The following is a 24111-nucleotide window of genomic DNA, read 5'->3' as shown; positions in this document are numbered from 1 at the left end:
AAAGTCTAAAGAAAGACAATGATCATAGAAACATGATGGCAGATAAAGGCCATATGACCCATCTAGTCTGCCCATCCTCTGTAACCCCTAATTCTTCCTGTTCCTAAGCGATCCCACATGCTTATTCCATGCCTTTTTAAATTCTGGGACAGTCCTCGACTCCACCACTTCCACTGGGAGGCCATTCCACGCCTCCATCACCCTTTCTGTGAAATAATACTTCCTTAGGTTAGTCCTAAGCCTATTCCCTCTCAACTTTGTGTTATCTAACATTTATTGTTGGTTAACCATGAATTGATGATTGTGACTGTTGGGGAGACTCGATGAACCGTTCAGGTCTTTATCTGCCATCATTTACTGTGTGTCTCTATTACATGGTTTACATTGGCTCCCAGTTCGATTTGATCACAATTTAAATTGGTTTTAAAGCACTATAAATGGAAAATCTTTCTGAATTGCAATGGCACCAGGGCTGGATTTTGTGAAAGACAGACATGCTACAGCTTAGGGCAGTTTCTTCTTTCTTCTTCACTTCATGCACAATATCCATCTTTGGCATTGATTCTTCATGTTCAGCTTTCTTCCATTTTTCTGTCTCATTTCCATCTAGTTTTCCTTCTCTATCCCTCTTCTCTTCCCCTCCATTCATATCCAGCACCTCTCTCCCACTCCCACCCTGCCACTCATGAAGGTCTGACTTATCTTCCTACCTCCTTCTCCTCCTCTATGGTCATCCTATGTCTTGTGAGTATTTGCCGGCAGCAATTAAGTCAGGCTGTCCGGCTGGCCCCAGAGACATTCCTTCTGCTATGTCCTGCTTCGAAAGCAACACAAAGTTCTGAACATAAGAGCAGCCATACTGGGTCAGACCAATGGTCCATCTAGGCCAGTATCCTGTTTCCAACAGTATGCAAGCCAGGAGTACCTGGCAGAAACCCAAATCGTAGCAACACTCCATGCTACTCATCCCAGGGCAAGCAGTTGCTTCCTCATGTCTGCCTCAATAGCAGACTATGGATTTTTCCTGAAGTTGTCCAATTCTTTTTTGAACCCATATATGCTAACCGCTGTTACTACATCCTCCGGCAAAGAGTTCCAAAGGTTAACTATTCATTGAGGAAAAAATATTTCCTCCTATTTGTTTTAAAAAGTATTTCCATATAACTTCCTTGAGTGCCCCTAGTCTTTGTACTTTTGGAATGAGTAAAAAAAATGATTTATTTCTACTCGTTCTACACCACTCAGGATTTTGTAGACCTCAATCATATCTCCCCTCATCCATCTCTTTTCCAAGCTGAAGAGCCCTAACCTCTTTAGCCTTTTCTCATATGAGAGGAGTTCCATCCCCTTTATCATTTTGGTCGCTCTTCTTTGAACTTTTTCTAATTCCGCTATATCTTTTTGGAGATATGGCAACCAGAACTGAACACAGTATTTACGGTGAGGTCGTACAATAGAGTGATACAGAGGCACAATAGTATTTTCAGAATTATTCACCATCCCTTTCCTAATAATTCCTAGCATCTTGTTTGCTTGTTTGGCTGCTTCTGCACATTGAGCAGAATTTCAGCATATCTACGAAGACACCTAGATCTTTTTCTTGTTTGCCAGCCCCCGACGTGGACCCTATCAACAGTGTCTTTTTAGGATGCAAAACTCAAATACAGAAAAGACTCCAAACTGCCCAAAACACGAGTGCCAGACTTATTTTTGGGAAATCGAAATTCGAAAGTGCATCACCTCTTTAAGCAAAGCTTCACTGGCTCCCCATCAAAGAAAGAATAAATTTTAAGGTCAACACATTGACCCACAAGATCATCCACGGCGAATCCCCTGGCTACATGAATGAATTGCTTGACCTCCCTGCTAGAAACAGATCTAATTCTTCACAAACTTATCTTAACCTACACCTTTCCAATTGTAGAGGAATTAAGTACAAGACCTACTACGCATCCAGTTTCTCATTTTTGGGCAGCCAGCTTTGGAACGCTATACCCAGACTTATCCGATTAATAATCAACTTCTTGCCCGTTAGAAAAATGCTGAAAGCTCATCTCTTTAAGCAAGCCTAACCAAATGCCCCAACCTAATCTCGCCAACTTCCACCCCCAATTCTGTTCTGATTTAAATACCAACCTCCCATCCTTCTCTTTCCATCTCTCCTTAATTTTATCCCTCCTTACCCTTTCTCCCAAATTACACTATCCTATCCTGTCTACCCTCTTTTATCCTAGTCATATATTATCTAGCTCAACTTATCATACACTACTAAGTCCAACTCAGGGCCGTGCCAACACGGTAAGCATGGCAGGGGGGCGCCGCCGCACCATGCTCACCTCGCGCGCCCTCCCGCTCCCATTGTTCAACTACTTCCCGCCCTCTTCTCCCCCCCCCCCCAACATCCCTTTTCTTTTTTTTCCTTTTTAAATTTACCTCCGTGGCGGTCCAGCAGCGCAGCGTCAGTGAAGGGGGGCAGCGCTCCCGACGTCTCTAGCGTTCCCTTCGCTGTGTTCCGCCTTCTTCTGACGTCAAGGAAATGACGTCAGAAGAAGGCTGAACACAGCGAAGGGAAGGCTAGAGACTTCGGGAGGCGAACGCTGCCTCCTTCACTGACGCTGCGCTGCTGGACCGCCACGGAGGTAAATAAAAAAAAAAAAAACAAGAAAAGGGATGTTGGTGGGAGAGAAGAGGGCGGGCAGTTGTTGAACAATGGGAGGGCAGGGGAGAGACGAGCATGGATGCGAGGTGGGGGGGTCATGGAAGGGAGAGAGGGGAATTGCTGGATAGGGATTAATGGAGGGTGACAGAGGAGCATGGATGGGAGGGGCAGGGCTCAGGGAGAGAGGGGAATTGCTGGATAGGGAATTAGGGATGAATGGAGGGCACAGAGGAGCATGGATGGGAGGGCAGGGCTCAGGGAGAGAGGGGAATTGCTGGAAAGGGATGAATGGAGGGGACAGGGGACAGAGGAGCATGGATGGGCATGGATTGGGAGGGCAGGGCTCAGGGAGAGAGGGGAATTGCTGGATAGGGATGAATGGAGGGGAAAGATGGGCATGGATGGATATGGATTGTAGGGCAGGGCTCAGGGAGAGAGGGGAATTGCTGGATAGGGATGAATGGAGGGGGCAGGTGACAGAGGAGCATGGATGGGCATGGATTGGGAGGGCAGGGCTCAGGGAGAGAGGGGAATTGCTGGATAGGGATGAATGGAGGGGGCAGGGGACAGAGGAGCATGGATGGGCATGGATTGGGAGGGCAGGGCTCAGGGAGAGAGGGGAATTGCTGGATAGGGATGAATGGAGGGGACAGATGGGCATGGATGGATATGGATTGCAGGGCAGGGCTCAGGGAGAGAGGGGAATTGCTGGATAGGGATGAATGGAGGGGGCAGGGGACAGAGGAGCATGGATGGGCATGGATGGGAGGGGAGGGCTTAGGGAGAGAGGGGAATTGCTGGATAGGGATGAATGGAGGGGGCAGGGGACAGAGGAGCATGGATGGTCATGGATAGGAGGGCAGGGCTCAGGGAGAGAGGAGAAATTGCTGGACATAGAGGGGAGGGAAGAGAGATGAAGAAGATGAAATGAGGGAAAAGGAAGAGAGGAGAAAAACTGCACATGGGTGAAGAAAATAGGCAGAAGCTGAGGACCAGAAATGAAGAAGAAAGGAGGAAAGGAAAGAAATAAATGGAAAGGAAGCCCTGGAAACGGAGTTAAGAGGACAGATAGCAGCAGAATCAGATACTGGGCCAGCATGATCAGAAAAAGAAAGTCACCAGACAACAAAGGTAGAAAAAAATCATTTTATTTTCATTTTAGTGTTTGGAATATGTCCACTTTGAGAATTTACATCTGCTATCTTATTTTGCAATGTATAGCAATTTGTTTCTAAGAATATTGCTGACAATTCCTGTCAGTGTGGCAAGTGGTGAGCGATCATTTTCACTGGGGGGGGCGCTGCCGCCGCTGCCAACTGATAGTCTGCAGGGGGGCGCCAACTGATAGTCTGCAGGGGGGGGCGCCAGAGACCCTAGGCACGGCCCTGGCCCAACTTTACATTGTTTTACTACTGTTTTATTAAAATTCTATTAACTTTGTATTTCAAATTACTATGTAAGCCGCATTGAGCCTGCATTATGTGGGAAAGCGCGGGGTACAAATATAGTAATAATAATAATCATCATCAGGTAACTATGATTCAGATTATTCTTTCCAATTTATTTATTTAATTTATTTATTTATGACATTTATATCCCACAATATTCCCGCCCATGGGCAGGCTCAATGTGGCATACAGTAGTTAATAAGCAAACAACAATATCAATAGTACAAAGTACGGTAGACAAGGGCACAGTTGGGAGAGAGAAAGAACTGATGAGGAAAAGGAAGAGAGGGTAGGTGATAAGTCAGCACAGAGTGAGCTGCAGGCTAAAAGGGTGTGGCTCCTGTAGGGCTCGTGGCATATGCTCTGCCAAAAAGGAAGGTCTTGAGGCGCTTCTTGAAGGTCGGGTGCATCACCTTGCATTTGGCCACGTTAGATTTCATCTGCCATTTGGATGCTCAGTCTTCCAGTTTCCTAAGGTCTTCCTACAATATTTCACATTCTGCACGTGCTTTAACAGCCTTCAATAGTTTTGTTTTATCTGCAAATCTAATCACCTCACTCGTCGTCCCGAATTCCATATAATTCATAAATATGTTAAATAGCACAGGTCCCAATACAGATCCATGCGGCACTCCACTGTTCACTCTCCTCTATCGAGGGAAATTACCATTTAACCCTACCCTCTGTTTTCTGTCCAATAACCAATTCCTAATCCACACCAGAACATTGCATCCTATCCCATGACTCTTTAATTTTCTCAGGAGTCTCTCATAAGGAACTTTACAAAAAGCTTTCTGAAAATCTAGATACACTACATGAACAGGCACACCTTTATCCACATGTATATTCATTCCTTCAAAGAAATGAAGCAAATTGGTGAGGCAAGACTTAACTTGGCTGCACCAGGATACTGATGGTGCTCAGAGAAGTCCTGGCAGGACCTCTTAAAGATTTATTTAATAGATCTTTAGAAATGGGAGAGGTTCTGCAGGATTGGACATGAGTGGATGTGGTCCCTCTTCACAAAAGAGGAGACAGGAAAGAAGTGGGAAACTACAGACCGGTAAGTTTCACATTGGTAGTAGGAAAAATAATAGAGGTAATAGAGTTGCTGCTGAAAGAAAGGATAGTTAACTTTCTAGAAGCTAACGGATTACAGGATGTGAGGTAACATGGCTTTACCAAAGGAAAATGCTGCCAAACCAATCGTATTGACTTTTGGCTGGGTGACCAAAGAACTGGATGAAGGACGTACTCTAGATGTAATCTACTTGGATTTCAGCAAAACCTTTGATACTGTCCCTCACAGAAGACTCATGAATATGCTGAGAAGGCTGAACTTAGGACCCAAAGTGGTGACTTGGATAGGTTACAGAGGGTGGTGGTAAACGGAATTCACTCAGAGGAAAGGAAGGTGAGTAGTGGCATTCCTCAGGGGTTTGTGCTGGAGCTGATTCTGTGTAATATATTTGTGAGAGATATTGCTGAAGGGTTAGATGGAAAGGTTTGCCTTTTTACATATGACATGAAGGTAATCAATAGAGTGGCTACCGTGTAAGGTATAGAAACCATGAGAAGGGATCTCCAAGTGTTAGAAAAATCTTCAAGGGTCTGGCAGTTAAAATTTAATAGAAAAATTACAGGAGCTGGAAACATATAGTACTGAAATCTTTCACAAACTGAGTTTCCAAAGGGACTAAACAGCACCCCCTTTACTTTTATCCACAGTCGTGGAGACTATATACACACAGTGTGAAAAAAAAAAAAAGACCTCAGTGAAAGCCACGCTTCTCACACCACTGTAGAGCTAAGACATGCACCCATCACTGGTCAAAAAAACTCCACGTAGCAGAAAAAACAAGGTAAAATAGGGCGTTGTAGTCTCATAAAACAAGAATAACTACTTAGAACTGCAGGTGTATATAATACGAAAAGTCTTATCTGCTCAATCATCACTTGTCTTCTGCAGGACTTCATCAAAAACCCAACAGAGGGTCCTGTTTCGCTTCATTGCATCAGGGGAATCAATTCCTGTAGTCAGGCCACCACATACTACAAACAATGGCGAGCTAATTTTTGATCATCAAAGAATATAAATTTTTGAATTATGAATATTATAAAATCTCTATATTTTATCTTCCATCTAAAATGCATAAACGCTTGAAAAAGCCCCTGGGATGTCCCATAGTATCCACTCAGGATTCTTAGTGTAAATGTATTGATATCTGTCTTCAACCATGTTTGACGGAAGTGAAATCATATGTTCAAAACACTACTCTTTTTTTTTTTTTATATTTTTGTCATGATTGTGGCCGGAACCTCTCCCAGACGTACCTTATTTCTGGTGGTCAGCTTCTTAGCTGGCTTCTGTTTCTTCTGTCTGTCCTTTCTGAGCTAGCTCTGTCTCTCTGTGCTGGCCGCTTCCAGCAGCATGACTCTAATTGCTTTACTATACTGCAGCTGTGTGTGTTACCTGAGCTAGCTCTGCCTCTGTGTGCTGGTTGCTTCCAGCGTGGCTCTCATTGCTCTGCTATACTGCACCTGGGTGTATTGAGCTTCTCTGTGGTTCAGTTGCTCTGTGTTTCAGTATGCTGGCTGCTGGTGTCTGGTAGTGGTGACATCATCAGGCAGGGCCTTGATAAGGAAGTGGTGGTCTTTCCTTCAGCGCCTTTGCAATGTTGGCATTTGCGTTTGCATTTGCGCTTGCTATAGGGCCAGGTCAGTGTTAGTGCAGTGTGCACTTGTGACTTGTGTGTTTAGCTTTCCTGCTTTCCCCTGGTGGTTCCCCTGCTTTCCCTTTGGGTGCTTTAGAAGCACTACTGTGTTTTGGTGCTTTAGAAGTACTACTGTGTTTGGTGCTTTATAAGCACTTCTGTGTTTGGGGCTTTGGAAGCTCTGTTGTGTTTAGTGCTTTGGAAGCACTGCTGACTTCTGTGTTTAGCTTCCCTGTTTTTTTCTCTTGTGGCTCCCCTGTCATCCCTTTTAGTGCTAGGAGCTCTTCTGGTAGTTTGGTGCTTAGGAGCACCGTAGTTAGTTTAGGGTTGTAGAGCTGTTGTGCTTGGTGCCTAGGAGCACCTGTGCTAGTTTTTGTGTTTAGGTTCCCTGCTTTCTCCTTGTGGCTTCCCTGCTTTCCCTTGTAGTTCTTGGTAGCACTTCTGTTTGTGTAGTTCTTAGTAGCACTGCTGTTGGTTCACTGTTAGGAGCCTTCTGTTGGTTTATTGTTAGGAGCACTTCTGTTAGTTTACTGTTAGGAACACTTCTGTTGGTTTAGGGCTTGGGAGCACTTATGTCAGTTTAGGATTTAGGAGCACTTCTGTTGCAAGCTTGTTCGAGTATCCTGGTCCCTATGTTATCCGGTAAGTCCTGCCAGCCACTCGAACCCAAGGGCTCAACCCTTGGGGGGCAGTGGCTAACTGCAGGTGAAGCTGTACGGACCAGTCCAGTGTGTTCCAGTACAGTGCTCCAGTCCGGTGTGTTCCAGTCCAGTGTGTTCCGGTCCAGTGTGGACCAGTCCGGTGTCCTCCAGTCTAGGGGATTCCAGTCCATGTGTTCCGGCTTGCTGGGCGATGCCTGCAGTCCTTGCCGGTGCCAGTGTGCTTGCCCAGTGTTGGTTGGTGGGTTTTGCCTGCTGCTGTCACTCCTCGTCAGCAGCCCAAGGGCTCACGTTTGCTCCAGAGCTCGGCCCCGCGGGCTATGAACCTGAGAACCTGACAATTTTGCAGTCTTTTAATGAAGTTGGGTGTGCTGAGTGTGTGTTGAATCAATTAAAATAGACAAAATTTCATGGTACTAGGATCAAAACACTTGTTTGGATTGATCTTGAAGGTAGTTGATAGAAGAAATAACTTGGCGAAAAAAAAAACAGAAAAGAGAAAAAAAAAGAAATATATTGTTACCTCAAGGAAAATGTATCTTTTTAAATTTGTGTTGACCTTTTTTGGTGATTCAAAAGATTTTTCATTACATTTTTCTGGTCTGAAATTAGGCCCTGAGTGTTAACATTAATTTTGAGAGCATAACAAAAATAAATAGAAAAATTGAGATATGTGCATTTACACAATGAGAGGTCACCTTTAATTGTGGTTTACAGGAGAAATTTAACAATATCCTATTGCAAATACTCTTCCCTCTTTATATCTGTTCAGTTTTAATTAGAATTGCAGTTGTGAATGTGTGGCAAAAAGGAAGGAGAAAGCAAAGTTTCAGCCCTACTGGTAGCTTGCAAATGTGTGCACCATGTGATCATTTCTATTTATCTATATTAAGACTATAGCTATAAAAGTGATATTTGGCATTGAAACAAATTTACTAGTTAAAATTATTTCAAGAATTTGAACATGATAAACTAGATACTTCACAGGGACATTGGTATCCAGTGTACATATTTCTAAATTATCCCCATCTGCAGTAATTTTAATCTGTGAACTCCATATGCTTAATATTCACTCCTTGGCTTTTTCCAACAGACTGTACTAGTCTTTATTGGCTCTCAAAAACTATGAAGTTGTCTGTAGACTTTCTCATTCTGTCACTTTGTAAGGACTGCTGTGATAAATGAAAAGCTAATGCTTTACAATTTAGCACACAGTGTGACAATTTTTCTGATTGCTTCCATTAGGTGAACGGCAGGGATATTACTGGTCAGACCCAGGAGGAGCTGGTGGCCATGCTACGGAGTACTAAACAAGGAGATACTGTTTCTATGGTGGTTGCTCGACAGGAGGAAGCCTTTTTACCTCGAGAGCTGGTAAAATTCTTTTCATAAGCCTGAACAAGCAAATGTAACTACTTAAAATTTTTAAACTAACCTATCCCTTGTAGACTGTGCTCAGTTTAAAAACTGTCCAACATAAGTTATGGATAAAGCTTATACTAGGTAACAAAATTGATTTACAGTCATGTCATAAAATTTGATTTTCATCACTCTAATGGCAATCCTTAATATTGTCCGTCACATTCGGTTTTTTGCTTTTCAATTTTGCTTATACGATAATGGTGTAATAGAATAACTATGAGATATTTTTCGCATATGAGTAAGATAACAATTCCATATAGTCAAAATAATGATTATGCAAAGAATGATTAAGATAGGGTGAAATAGCAAATTTAATGCTTTGGTAGCTGAAAGTGAATGTCCAGAGAAAATGTCCAACCAATTATGGGCGGTAGCTTTTTGCAAGCGTGAAGAAATGTCCACAAGTGTATCTTCAGTGAGAGTTGTATCAATCTGGTGTTGAATCAGTTTTATTGCGCTTCTGCAAATATTGTTGTAAAAGTTCAGTTTTTTGTATATTGTTGTAAAAGTTCAGTTTTTTGTATAGCATCTCTCAAAGGATCCATAAGAGCATCATTAATAATGAGTTGAGTTATTATACAACACCTGCACCCAGTCCAAAAAATTTCCCGATATACCAAAACACTGAAGGACCCAAAACAAATACTGCCACAATACTTTATCAACGGCCTTTTCAGCGTCCAGACTGGCCAAGGTGGCGTCCCCAGGCCGCCTTGCCCCTTCACGCAGCACTCTACAAACTTTCAAGACATTAGCTGATGCAAATCTACCAGATACAAACCCCACTTGATCCGGGTGTATAAGGAGGGGAAGGAACGCTCCCAGCCTATCTGCCAAGACACCAGCCAAAATCCTAAGGTCTTGGTTTATCAAAGAAATAGGGTGGTATGACCCCACCGATTCAGGGTCCTTTCCCGGCTTTGGTAGCACTGTAATATAAACATGATTTAAAGTAAGGCCCATTCTCTGGGATTCCCGAATGTCCTCACACATACTAACAAAAGGGTGGATAAGGAGATCCTGAAGAATTTTGTAGAATTCAGACCCCAATCCATCCCGCCCCAGGGCCTTGGCTAGTTTCAACCTCTTGATGGCCCTCTGCACCTTTTTACCTGTTAATGGCGTATTGAGTACAGCTGCCTGTTCTCTGGTAAGACTGGGCAATTGTAGCCATTCCAAAAAAAAACTCACATAAGGGTCCCGAGAAGGAGCCGGTATCATAAAGAGAGGTGTAAAAACTGGCAAACTCTTTTTGTATATCAGACTGTGTACTATGTCTCCCCATGGAATCCCTAATTCTAGTAATATAACTTTTTCAGACCGCGGGCGCACAAACGATGCCAGCAATTTTCCGGTTTCCCCACCTATGTAATTTGTATTTATAAAGTCTAATATTGTTCATAGTCCACTCATTTAAGAGACTCTGCAGCTTCTTTCTCCTCTGTAGATATAAAAGACAGTTGGTCTCTAGTAGTCGCGCCAGAAAGTCATGGCTAGCAACTCAAAGGCGATCCGCCGCTTCCAGAGTGGCATGTTCCTTCTTTCTATGAAGTGAGGAAGTAAAAGCGATAATTTTACCCTTAATTACCGCCTTTGCTGCTTCCCAAAATATACGGGGTCCCACATCTTCCACACGGTTCTCAGCAAGGTAGTCTAACTAGGCTTTCCGTAGATACGTCTTGAACTCTGTGTTCTGATACAGAACGGGGTTCATGCACCACCACTGAGAGTGAGACGCTGTGCTCCACATCAACCCACACTGGGGCATGGTCCGATACCTCAGCTTCCCCCATAGCTGCCTGTGAAACAGAGCGTAGTAAGGCCCTGGATATCAAAATATAATCCAAGCGAGTATGTAGTTTATGTGGGTGAGAAAAAAAAGTAAACTCCCATTCCTCCTTGTGGAGTAAACGCCAGACATCCAGTACCGCTAACTCCTCAACCAAATAATTGATGCCTTTGTGCATGTGGTCACTCATGGGTTGTCTGGGCAGTTTGCAGTCTATAGATGGATTACTGGTTATGTTAAAATCTCCCCCAATTATGAGAGGATATTCATCAAGCACAGCCACTTTGGCTCTAACCTGGGTGAAAAACTGATGAGAGTACACATTTGGGGCATAAAGACTGCTGAACACCACCTTGGACCCCTGCAGCATCCCAGACACAATAACCCACTCCCTTCCATGTCTTGATATATATCATGGAGTGTAAAAGCCAAAGATGTTTTGATTAGTATAGGCACTCCTCTCTGACGGTCACTAAAGGAGGCATAAAAAACTTCCCCCACCCATTCTTTATGCAATTTAGCATGTTCCACATTGTTCAGATGTGTTTCCTGCAACAATGCAACATCTGTTGCATCCTCTTAAGATACTACAAGGGCCTAGTTCTCTTTATTGGAGAGTGAATTCCATCTACTATAAGAGTTACCACCTGTAGCTTAGCTGTAGGCATATCTATAGTTCTCTGAATGAGTACCTGTAAAATCGCAGTCCAATACTGGAGCAGGTGCCTCCTAGCAAAGCCCCCAGTCCCCCCCCCCCCCATGCCTCACAAAATATTCTAGAGAGACGCCCTGGGTACTCCACACACACTTGAACATGGATACTTAGAGCCCTGAGAGAGACCTGTCCTCCCCTCCCTAACCCAAAAATCCCCACCTTGACCTCTTCCCCATCTTCCCTCCCCCTCCCCAAGCAAGCACCAAACCACCCACACACATCCATACACATATCAAGGTTCAGACCCTAACATTCCCAACTTTAAGCAGTTCCCCGACCATACCACCCCTTCCCCCTCCCCTCACTCACACCCCCCCCCCAAGTACAAAACCAACCAGTACTGCATGGTAATTGACAACTCTGATTGAAAAAAACCCAAACAAACCAACTGAGACCAGAAAGGTCCCTTGCGTGTGGTATGTTAGTTGGTGAAGTATCAGTAAGCTACCTGGGGGAGAATGCTTGTGGATATTGTGAAGATGAGGCTATTGTGAAGATGAAGCTCCCACCTCAGGATCCCAGGTCCCTCTTTCACTCAGGGTGAGCTGGTTCTCAGTATACAAATCTTTTATTCCCGCTTCCTGGGGCACACCTCTTCCAGCTTAAAACACTTTTACAAGCTTAAACAGTTCTTCCAGCTTAAACATTTCTGCCTATTCAGTGCAATCTTCCAGCTTAAACATTTCTTCTTGCACAGTTCAATACCCAACAGATTTCTTCCCCCTGAGCCTTCCCACACAGGCATCTGGGCTCAGTACTAACGCAATCCTGGACACACAGCCCTTCCTTGTAGTACCCCATTCTTATACTTGATACTCTAGGGCTTCTTACCCCAGCCGTATTAACTCAGTCCTTCTTGGTAACACACTGTTCTAGACACACAGTCTTTTCATCTTGGACACACAGTCCCTCTTTGAACACACAGTTCTTATCCCTGACACTCTAGGGCCTTCTTACCCCAACCAGCTTCCTTGCTTGGCACACAGTTCACCACCAGTCCAAAGGGCACATCCAGTACTTCTCATGGGGGTCCTCCTGCTTCAGCTACCAGCTCTCTTCTGCAGTGGCTAGCTCTCCTCTCTCCCTCACCACTCAGGTGGGGGTATTAAGTGGTTAATGGCCAAACAGGGGCTCTCCTTCTTTCCCTCACAACTCAGGTGGGGTATTAAGTGGTTAATGGCCAAACAGGACCCAGCCCAACCTGCTGCACCTGTTTCTATCCCCAGGACTCTCCTCGGTCCTAGCGACCTCCTGCTATACACCCCTTACTGGCTCCCTTTAGTGACTCACCCAGCCCTTCTCCCTGGACATTTTAGGGGAACAGCGCCCTCTAGCGGCCTAACCAGGGTAGGACAGCCTCTTCCTTCTCACAATATCAAAAGTTGACTGCCTTTCAAGGAGTCACCCAACAGGCCAAAGACTTGGTTGGCAAACGTCCCTTACTTGTTCTCTTATTTCCCATGAGCGTCAAGGCAGATCAACCCCACCAGACAGCCCTCCGTGCCCTCAAATATGCCTGGCACAGTAGGGACCAATCGATGAGTTGCGGCAATGGATCATTGGAGTATCACTCACAGCTTATCCACAAAAGATTTTAAATCCAGCAGGTCGGTATAAATCAGAGTTTTATTGTCGTGAGTACAACATAGCAAAGCGGATCCCTTTGGCAAACAAGATTTTACATTGCTGACCCATCCGGCATCATTGTTCCGAAACATGTGCTGAATAATCCTGGAACAGTAGAGCTCTTGCCTCTTTGTATTCCATAGATCGTTTTACCCGATATGATTGCATCAATTTCTCTTTTTCAGCATAATTCAGGACTTGCGCCAGCATCGGTTTCAGGCACTGCTCTCCCTCTCTAGACACCCCAACCCGGTGCACGCATTCAATCTGAAGGGGGTCGGGAGGCAGGGTAACATTTAGATTAGTTGGAAGCCATGTCTCAATAAAGTCCTGCAACTCCTTGTCTTGAATCGACTCAGGTAAGCCGATTATCCGCACATTGTTGTGCCGACATCTGTTCTCAAGATCATCCTTCATATGCATTAATTGCTGTGCTAACACTTCCACCGCCATCACGTCCCTCTAGGGCCTCCGAGCGGCCCTCCTGCCTTCCAACGCGATCTTCTGCCTGCTGAAGTCGTGTTGCTTGCCGCTCCAAATTTTCCTTGAGGCGGTCATCCAGCACTGTTGTAAGCTCCTTGGTGAGTTCTCTTATCACCTCTTCCTGTAGTGTAATCACTGAGGGTTGGTGTGCTGCCATCTTGGGACTCACAGGCTGCATGCGGTATCTGGTAGGCCCAGCAAATTGGGTGAATAACACAAACCAGACTCCTGAAAAAAACGATTCTGGTATCAGGAGCGACCTCCCAGCACTATTTTATGTCCTTGTGGGGGGGGGGGGGAGACTTGGAGGTTGATAATTCTGCAGATTATATGCTGGTGAGGCAGAGCGGGAAAGACAAGCGTCCTCTGAGCCTGATGGCATCACGTGACCTCCAGTAAGGATTTTATATTGATAATGTTAGATTGTCAAGGGGAAAAAAAATACTCCATTAAATTGTCCACTATAAGATCAGTGAAGTAAAAAAAAGTATGACTGTTGTTTAATATTAGTAACACTGTAGCTAAAAGGCAGCCAATGATCATATGAAAGTAAAAGTATCCTCTCCCAAATAACTGAACCAGGAGCAGTTATTCTAACACCATAAAATCAAGATCCTGCTATGAAAATGACTTATGCTGATTCATGAGTCATACTCTGCACACTCTCATAAGACCTGCTGTTTATCTGAGATAGGAAAGCAGAGGGCATGGCAAGACTCCAGAAAGTCAGGTAAGAGGTTTTGCTCCCCCCACCCCCTATAAATGAGCATTGCCCAGGTCACATACCCCCCCCCCCCCCCCCCCCGTACTTAAAATGTGAACTTCTATATTCTGTCAATTTAGTTCTGATTCAGACTGGGGCCTATAGATGGTTTCCAGAGATTTAATGCTATTGTTTTGTGTATGTAATTTTATAGTAAGAAAAATGACTGTAGTGTTTCAATTCTGCTTTAAATTATGCATTCACTTGAGCCAGCTATTTTTTACACACATTTATAGCAATAGTTGGTTGGATTTGAGAGAGAGCATGTGTTTGAATATAAACCCACTCACCAAGAACAATTTTCTGTTGGCATTGGGATATTGAAGCCAGTTTTACACTCAGATTTTCTGTAGCATTGTCCCTTATGTGTAGGTATTTTATTTAGCTTTTAGTATAGAGTCAGGATGCTACTTCTTATAATACAAGCTACATTCATACAGGTTATGTGTTAGGTGGTGAGAGCCTGCTAGGTACGGATGGGGAGAGGGATCTTGGGGTGAAAGTATCTGAGGATCTGAAGGTGATGAAACAGTATGACAAGGCGGTGGCCGTAGCTAGGAGGTTACTAGGCTGTATAGAGAGAGGTGTGACCAGCAAAAGAAAAGAGGGGTTGATGCCCCTGTACAAGTCGTTGGTGAGGCCCCACCTGGAGTATTGTTGTTCAGTTTTGGAGTTCGTATCTTGCTAAGGATGTAAAAAGAACTGAAGCGGTGCAAAGAAAAGCTACGAGGATGGTATGGGATTTGCGTTACAAGACGTATGAGGAGAGACTTGCGGACCTGAACATGTATACCCTGGAGGAAAGGAGGAACAGGGGTGATATGATACAGACGTTCAAATATTTGAAAGATATTAATCCGCAAACAAACCTTTTCCGGAGATGGGAAGGCGGTAGAACGAGAGGGCATGAAATGAGATTGAAGGGGGGCAGACTCGAGAAGAATGTCAGGAAGTATTTTTTTCACGGAGAGGGTGGTGGATGCTTGGAATGCCCTCCCGCGGGAGGTGGTGGAGATGAAAACGGTAACAGAATTCAAACATGCGTGGGATAAACATAAAGGAATGCTGTGCAGAAGGAAGGGATCCTCAGGAGCTTAGCCTAGAATGGGTGGCAGAGCTGGTGGTTGGGAGGCGGGGATAGTGCTGGGCAGACTTATACGGTCTGTGCGGGGCTGGTGGTTGGGCGGCGGGGATAGTGCTGGCAGACTTATACGGTCTGTGCCAGAGCTGGTGGTGGGAGGCGGGGTTGGTGGTTGGGAGGCGGGGATAGGGCTGGCCAGACTTATACGGTCTGTGCCCTGAAGAGGACAGTACAAATAAAAAAGTAGCACATATGAATTTATCTTCTTGGGCAGACTGGATGGACCGTGCAGGTCTTTTTCTGTCGTCATCTACTATGTTACTATGTAACATGGACTCTGCTGTTCTGGTCAAAATGTAAAGTTTTTAAAAATATGTGGACCAGGTTTTACATATGATTAGCAGTACATTGACCACGGGGTATTTTCTGAGATATTTCTATTAGTTCAGTCAAAAAAAAAAATGCTTCCTTTGGTATATGTTCTCTTATCTTGGTTTGTTTCATTGTGTATACTTGACCTTTCATTGAGAATTCAGCAGGATGAAGGAAGACCAGAGTACTTCCTGTCTTTGTCCCTATCTATCTCCCATGAAGACAACATAACATTTTATGTCTCTGGGAGACTGTATTTCCTCTTGCTTTCTATTCTCCAGCACTACTTTCTTTGCACTACCTGTTGTTTTTACAGATTTGTTTTCATAGTTCTCTCTTATCACTTGTTCCTTGTTGAGAGCATGCTGCCTGTCTGCAGCCGAACAGGAAGCGCTACAATATATTGGTCTCTGAGTTCTGACCTTCCTGTATAACAGTTGTGAGCCCCTTAGTGAACTTTGTGCATTACTATTTTGTAAATTTTCTTCCTAGAAACAATTAATTGTTCACGTGTTAGCCAGTTCTACAGTTTAAACCCTAATTTATGAAAAAGCTTTCAGTTCCGTACATTTCATTGGTAATATTGCTTTGGCAAGGGATGTTAATATGTCTAAAAATGAGTTCATTTACGGAATTTAAGGGGGTTTGGACAGATTCCTGAGGGAAAAGTCCATTGAACATTATACATTTTTTTTTTTTGGGGGGGGGGGGGGGGTTGCCGGGTTCTTGAAGCCTGGATTGGCCGCTGTCGGAGACAGGATGCTGGGCTTGATGGACCCTTGGTCTTTTCCCAGTATGGCGGTGCTTATGTACTTACTAGTAAAACATGCCCGTTTCTTGCGTTAATGAAACAGGCACTAGCACGATTTCCTTCGAACCTCCCCCCTCCCTACTCACACCTTTCAGTGTTCTGATGGCACTGGCCCCCATTGTTGCGGACCTCTGCATGCCACCTTCAATCTGCAGCGTCGTCGGTTGTGAAGCCACTGACGCCATTGCCCCGCCCTCGATGTCATCACGTTTGACGCGAGGGCGGGGCCCCAACACAGTGTTTTCGGTGGCTTCACCACCACGAAGGCTTCAAACCGGAAGGAAGTGCCCGGAGGACCTGACAGTGATGTCAGTGTCCTCAGAATGTTGAGGGTGAGTTTTATTATATAGGATGTACCAGCTAGAAGCTCTGAAGAGGAATTTATTTCAGGTTTACCAGTTATTGGTTCAGAAATGGAACTAGTTACATACTAGTGATTATTGGTTCACAAATTGAACTGCTTGCTTTAGAGATTTTGGCACCGATAATGCATATGAATGAACAGGTACTACATAGTAACATAGTAGATGACGGCACATAAAGGACCTGTATGGTCCATTCAGTCTGCCCAACAAGATAAACTCATTGTATGTGATACTTCTTAACTAGACCAAGATTTAACTTTCATATTTGACTGATTTGTGGTGGCAAACTTTAAAGTTGTTAATTTTATTTTGGCATAATTTCCTCTAACTAGAAGCTATGTGGAGCATAGTTTGCTGTCTTGTGTATTGTGCCATATTTGGAAAAGTATACAAAACAAGTAATAGTGCTCGCCTGCATTAGTTTATATTTTACAGCTAAATTATTTGGATTAAAAAAAAAAACACTTCTCCTCAGTTTAGCTAGCCCTTGAAAGCTTTATGTTTGTAATAGAGTATAAAATGACAGCACAGTTGACTACTAAACACTTGTTTATTTAGATTTAGTTCATACATCTTCAATGGTAGCTGAATGCAAGGTACAGTTAAGTATTTCTCTGAGCTCAGACGGTTTGTAGTCTAAAGTATTTTAACACACATTAAATTGAGTTAATATATATATTATTTAATGCAAGCTCCATTATTCTCAATAAGGTCTATTAATAGAATAAGGGCTAAATTCTATATATTGCGCCTGAAAAATTGGCACTGATTAAAGACACATTCAGTGGCGTAGCTACGTGGGGCCAGGGGGGGGCTGAGCCCCCGTAGATTTGGCCCTGGACCCCGCCGATGACCCTCTCAACCCCCCCTCCTGCCGCCAACCCGTCGTCAGCTGCCTTTGCTGGCAGGGGACCCCAACCCCCACCAGCCGAGCAGTGGCGTTCCTGGAGGGGCTGGCACCCGGTGCTGATCGCCGATGCGCCCCGCCCCCACCTGGGTGCAGCGCCCCCACCCCCAATGTAGCGCGGACCCCCCCCCCCGGCGAAAAGACACCCCTGCGAAGGAACCCCCCGCCGGGTGCACGCCAGCCGAGGTCCTCTTCTTCTCGCAAAAGGCTTCCTTCTGTTTCTGACATGACATCCTGCACGTACAACGTGCAGCATGTCAGAAACAGGAGGAAGCCTTTTGCGAGAAGAAGAGGACCTCGGCTGCAGTGGTGTTCCTAGGGGGGGTGGTGCTGTCCGCCCCGGGTGCACGCCACTGGGGGGGGGTGCCGCACGTGCCTGTCCTCCGTTCTATTCTTCTTCTCTGCTCCGGAACAGGAAGTAACCTGTTTTGGGGCAGAGAAGAAGCATGAAACAACAGAGGACAGGCGCACGCGGCACCCCTCCAGTGGCGTGCACCCGGGGCGGACCGCACCCCCCCCCCCCTAGGAACACCACTGCAGCCGAGGTCCTCTTCTTCTCTCGCAAAAGGCTTCCTCCTGTTTCTGACGTCCTGCACGTTGTACATGCAGGATGTCATGTCAGAAACAGAAGGAAGCCTTTTGCGAGAAGAAGAGGACCTCAGCTGGCGGTGGTTGGGGTCCCGCAGCAGCAAAGGTAGTTGGCGGCGGGAGGGGGGGTCGAGAGGGTCGTCGGCAGGGGGGGGCAAAGTTGGGGGGGGGTCGGCAATGGGGGGGTCGGCGATGCCGGGGGGGGGGGGGGGCTAAAATGTGCCCCCTCACCTCGGGCTCTGGACCCCCCTCCTGCCAAAGTCTGGCTATGCCCCTACATATTTAGTGTGATTCTATAAAGAGTGCACACAACTTAATTGAACAACAAGCTAATCAGCGCTGATAATTGGGTGATAATCAATTATCAGCACTACTTGGCAAGAGCTAGGATTTAGGTGCATATCCAATTCTATAACAGATTGAGCATAACAATTTGGGGGCATATCTGGGGGCGTTTCTGGATTTTATGTGCGTTGATACAGAATCATACCTAAGTGCTCCTAGCTTAGACGCCAGTATTTCCAGGCCTAATTGCAGGCACCTACACTTAGGTGCAGTTTAGTAGTAAGCATGATTCTATAAAGGATGCATGCTCTTCATAGAATTGCGCAAAGAATGACACATCAGCGCTGATGTTTTAGGCACTATTTATAGAATTTACCCCTAAGCCTGTAATTTGCATTAATGGAGTTTAAAATATATTAATGCAGGTTAATAATGAGGCCCTAATTTTGAAATGGCGTGTGACATGATTTGCCCATTGTTACAGGGAACATCAGTGGGCGAAGCAGGAATTTGAACCCTGGCATCCCTAGTTCTCAGACCGCTGCTCTAACCACTGTTTCTCCAGTTCCTCCATTACTATATAGTGTACGCAATGATGTTTGTGACTTCAAAACCACCAAGAGGCAGTCAAATACGGTAAACATTAGGTAGTTGATACCTCTCTTGCTGACATGCTTTCAGGTGCTCAGAGGAACTGGAAGAGGGCTTTTTAATGAGAGAAAACAAGCCTAGAACAAACAATATTTGTAAGCCTTAGAGAACAAGTATCACTTGTATGTGTTCTTAACTATTATATATCTCACAAATGATGTGATAACTTTTAAGGCAGCATTGTGAAACTACTAGTAGTTTAAAACTGCCATGACAACCTGCTTCAGCTCCATTGAATGGGATGTTAATAATGATATGACGTTAAAATTCAGCGAAAAGGAAATCCTGGTTCTCAGACAGAAGCATGACTACTGGCCATGGTAACACAGCAGACCAGTTACAGCACATCATAACCAATTTTCAATTAATCTATAACACTGCACCATGCCTGTGACATCACCTCCTTGCCTCAGATTACACAGTTAAGTAAAAATACTTATTTGCAAGTCAGCCTCTAAACACCTTTGTAGGAAGTAATTTTGCAGTGGATTAATAGCACATTAACTCACCTAGTATACAACCACCTTGGGACCTGGTGTTGGTTAACAAATCAGAAAAAACTGACTTTATGAACTTGTAATAACATATATGATAGCTATTGATGCTGGAGAAAAAATGCAAAGCAAATTGAAGTGTATAATGTTTCAGCATACTAGATATAGCATGTCTAGTTATAGCATACTAGATATAGCACCCCATCTAACACAGTTCACCATCAGCCCTAAACGAACTGATACCACAATGAATACCGGCAAATTGCTCCTAACGATCTACTCCCTATCCTTGATCCACCTAACACTAACCACCCCACTCGCTGAAAACATCATCATACCCATACTACAGAACCACCAAAGACTAACCAGACACACAACACCATACCAAACTGACAACCACCATAACAAAGGAAGAACATCAACATGCAGACAACCTCAACACAAGGGATAGAACAGTCACAACAAACCCACACCAACAAAGAAAGGTCAACTGACAAAAAATCTACTTAACACCGATCATAGATGACCCGTACCTAAAAATTCAAGTGGGGTACATCAATGCCAGATCCGTAGTAAATAAAGTAGAATTAATAACAGACTGGATCATATCAGCAATCCTCGACCCGCTTTTCATTAACAAAACCTGGATCCATGATCAAAAGGACCCTATAATCCTAGACCTATGCCCCCCAGGATACAAAATCACTCACTGGACCAGAAAGGAAAAGAGAGGCGGAGGCCTAGCACTAATCCATCAATCACACTTCACCACCGTAACCACCACCGAGTCCATAACACCCCAACTTGAAATCGCCTCAATTAGAATCCACCACACCACCCTCCTTGACCACCTAAACTGTGTCCTGTTTTATAGACCACCAGGCAACTGGAACGACTGCCAATCACACTTCATGGACTTCATATCAAACACCTGTGTAACCAGCCCCAACATACTAGTACTGGGAGACATCAGTCTTCACCTAGAAGAACCAAATTCCACCAACGCACGCGAATGCAAGGAATTCCTCCATTTATGGGACCTTAAATGGCCACACACTCAAACAACCCACTGGACCTCATGTCACACAAACTGGCCACAGACCAGAACCTAATATTATCGGACTTAAATTGGACAAACATACCATGGTCGGATCACTACAAACTAAATCTATCCCTACTCTGGCGGAAAAAGGGCTCATATTGTATACAAGAACACACAACCTACAGCACAAGAGGCCAAAGAGACTTGGAAACATTCTGGCAACAAATATACAATAATGAATAGACTGCACAAATGTACTCCACACACTATCTCACGGACTGTAATAAAAGATGTAAAAACACATTAGACGAAATAGCACCCTTACAAACATGAACCTCACGTAGGCACTACGTGATACCATGGTACAACGAAGAACTAAAAAAAAACTGAAAACACAATCCAAAAGCATGGAAAAAAAATGAAAGATGCGCAAACACTCACTGCATGGAAACCCAATTAAAGAAAATACAAATATGCAATAAGACAAGCCAAAAGGCAATACTACAGAACCCAAATAGGGCCTGGCCACAAAGACACGAAAAAATTATACCAACTAGTGGGCAAACTACTAGACACCACTGTGGTCACCACAACCAACACAGATATCCCACCTGCAGATAAACTTGCCAAATACTTAAAAGAAAAAATTGTAAACTTACGCAACACATTTCCTCAGAACAGCACCCACATCAGAAATTTCATTGACTGTATGGACCCAGTCCACGGCGAATATCCAGCGGACAGATTCTGGACAAGTTTCCTTCCACTCACTGCTGAAGCAGTCAACCAAGCGATTAATAAGTTCTCTAAGACTCATTGTAAATTGGACATCTGCCCTAGTCACCTATTAAAATCCGCTCCCCACTGCTTCACAACAGACCTCACATCCCACTTAAACTGCATGCTTCAACAAGGTCTCTTCCCTAAGGAAAACGGCAACATCCTACTCACCCCAATACCAAAAGATACCAAGAAAAAAAAAACAAATGATATCACCAACTACCGCCCAGTAGCGTCAAACTGATTGAAAGCATGGTAACTAAACAACTAACTGACTACATAAACAAATTCACAATACTGCACGAATCACAATCAGGATTCTGCTCCAACCACAGCACCGAAACAGTTCTAATTACTCTCTTAGCCAAATTCAAACAAGAGATTGCAACAAGCAAAAGCGTACTTCTCCTACAATTCGACATGTCTAGCGCATTCGACATGGTAAATCACAACATACTAAGTATCCTAGAATATTTCGGGATTGGTGGAAGTGTACTTAGCTGGATCAAGGGTTTCCTAACCAATAGAACATATCAAAAGAAATCAAATTCAAACATGTCATCACCATGGAAAGCAGACTGTGGAGTACCTCAAGGATCACCACTATCACCACTCCTTTTCAACCTAATGATGACCCCACTAGCCAAGTCCTTATCCAATCAAGGCCTCAACCCTTTCATATATGCAGACGATGTCACAATTTACATCCCATACAAACATGACCTTACAGAAATCAATCTCAGCCTAAACATCATGAACTCATGGGCAAATAAAACTTAACGCAGAAAAAACAGTCTCATCCTCTCATCCCAATATAACACGAACAAACCCACCAACATAACCACCTCAGACTACACCCTCCCTATCTCAGACAGCCTGAAAATTCTCGGAGTCATAATCGACGGAAACCTCACACTAGAGAACCAAGTGAAAACTACAACGAAGAACATGTTCCACTCAATGTGGAAGCTCAAACGAGTGAAACCTTTTTTCCCCGAGAGAAATAGTTCGTAACTTGGTACAATCTATGGTACTAAGCCATCTAGACTACTGTAACGGTATGTATGCGGGATGCAAAGAACAAATCATAAAGAAACTCCAAACTGCTCAAAACACAGCAGCCAGGCTTATATTTGGAAAAATGAAATTTGAAAGCGCCAAACCCCTACATGAAAAACTACACTGGCTCCCAATCAAAGAACACATCGCATTCAAAATTTGCACCCTGGTTCACAAAATCATTTACGGAGAAGCCACGGGATACATGACAGACCTCATAGACCTACCAACCAGAAACACATCAAGATCAACACGAACATACCTAAATCTCCATCAACCAAGCTGCAAAGGACTCAAATACAAATCAACCTATGCATCCAGCTTCTCCTATATAAGCACACAACTATGGAACGCATTACCAGAAGCCGTGAAAACAACATTTAACCACCTGAAATTCCGGAAATTACTAAAAACTAACTTGTTCAAAAAGGCATACCCTAACGATCCAACTGAAATGCCTTAACCCAGCAACACAACAAAACCAAAGCTCATACTGGACATAACTTAACTCTTCTTCTTACGATTCCCCAATGTGTCTGTCACACATGAACTTTACTTTACCACAACCTCACTTTGTATTTGTTATAACCGGTATTGGCGATCGCCTATACGGTACTATATAAGCCACATTGAGCCTGCAAATAGGTGGGAAAATGTGGGATACAAATGAAACAAATAAAATAAATAATAAATAAAAGGTTCTAGCTCACACAAGACTGGTGTACAGGTAAGGGGATGTGTTTGAAAGAGAGGGCATGCATGTGTGAGTGACTGAGGACCATGGCCACTAAGATTAAAAAAAAGTAGGGGCTCTGTTTACTAAGGTGCGCTAGCGGTTTTAGCACGTGCACAAAATTATTGCGTGCTAACTGTGTAGACGCCTTTAGCAACATTGTGGGCACCTACACAGTGCACACTAATGGTTAGTGCACACTAAAAGCACTAACCTCTAGCGCGGCTTAGTAAACAGGGCCCTAGGTAATCAACTATTGTTCTAGCTGTCAAATTGCTTTCAGAGCACAAATGAATGTGCATGTTGGATTTTTTATACAAAATAAAAAAAAATGATAAGCTTACTGTTGTTACTGACTTAAAATCCTTACTTTGTGGGGGCGTGGGAATCCAAGATGGCGACATGAAGGAAGAACTGCTTAGACGCTCCTCCCCACCTTGCCCAAAGTCACAAGAAGCAGCAGTGGGAATTGAACCCATGTTGCCAGGATCAAAGCCCGCTGCATTAACCATTAAGCCGCTCCTTCTCTGTTTTGGATGTCTTGCATTTGGACGTCGTTTGTTTGAAAATGAACCAAAAAAAAGGACGCCCAAAGCACAGGACGTCCATAGTATTTTCGAACACAAAAGATAGATGTCCATCTTTTTTGAAAATGACCTTCTTTC

The 24111-nt window shown here is 44.2% G+C and overlaps 1 protein-coding gene across 2 annotated transcripts in view; it reads left to right on the top strand.

Annotated features, from left to right (window-relative positions):
• The window catches only part of PARD3B (par-3 family cell polarity regulator beta), a 2175158-nt gene that overhangs the window by 984657 nt on the left and 1166390 nt on the right, over positions 1–24111 (top strand). For both annotated transcript variants that reach the window (XM_030209894.1, XM_030209893.1), the window contains exon 10: positions 8726–8854. In XM_030209894.1, coding sequence (XP_030065754.1) covers positions 8726–8854 — 129 coding nt within the window. The remainder of the gene's footprint in view (positions 1–8725; positions 8855–24111) is intronic.

This window comes from Microcaecilia unicolor, chromosome 7 (assembly GCF_901765095.1).
Source record: "Microcaecilia unicolor chromosome 7, aMicUni1.1, whole genome shotgun sequence".
In the NCBI taxonomy this organism is placed as follows: Eukaryota; Metazoa; Chordata; class Amphibia; order Gymnophiona; family Siphonopidae; genus Microcaecilia; species Microcaecilia unicolor.
The sequence above is the reverse complement of the archived record's forward strand: the minus strand, read 5'-3'. Positions and strand labels throughout refer to the sequence as shown.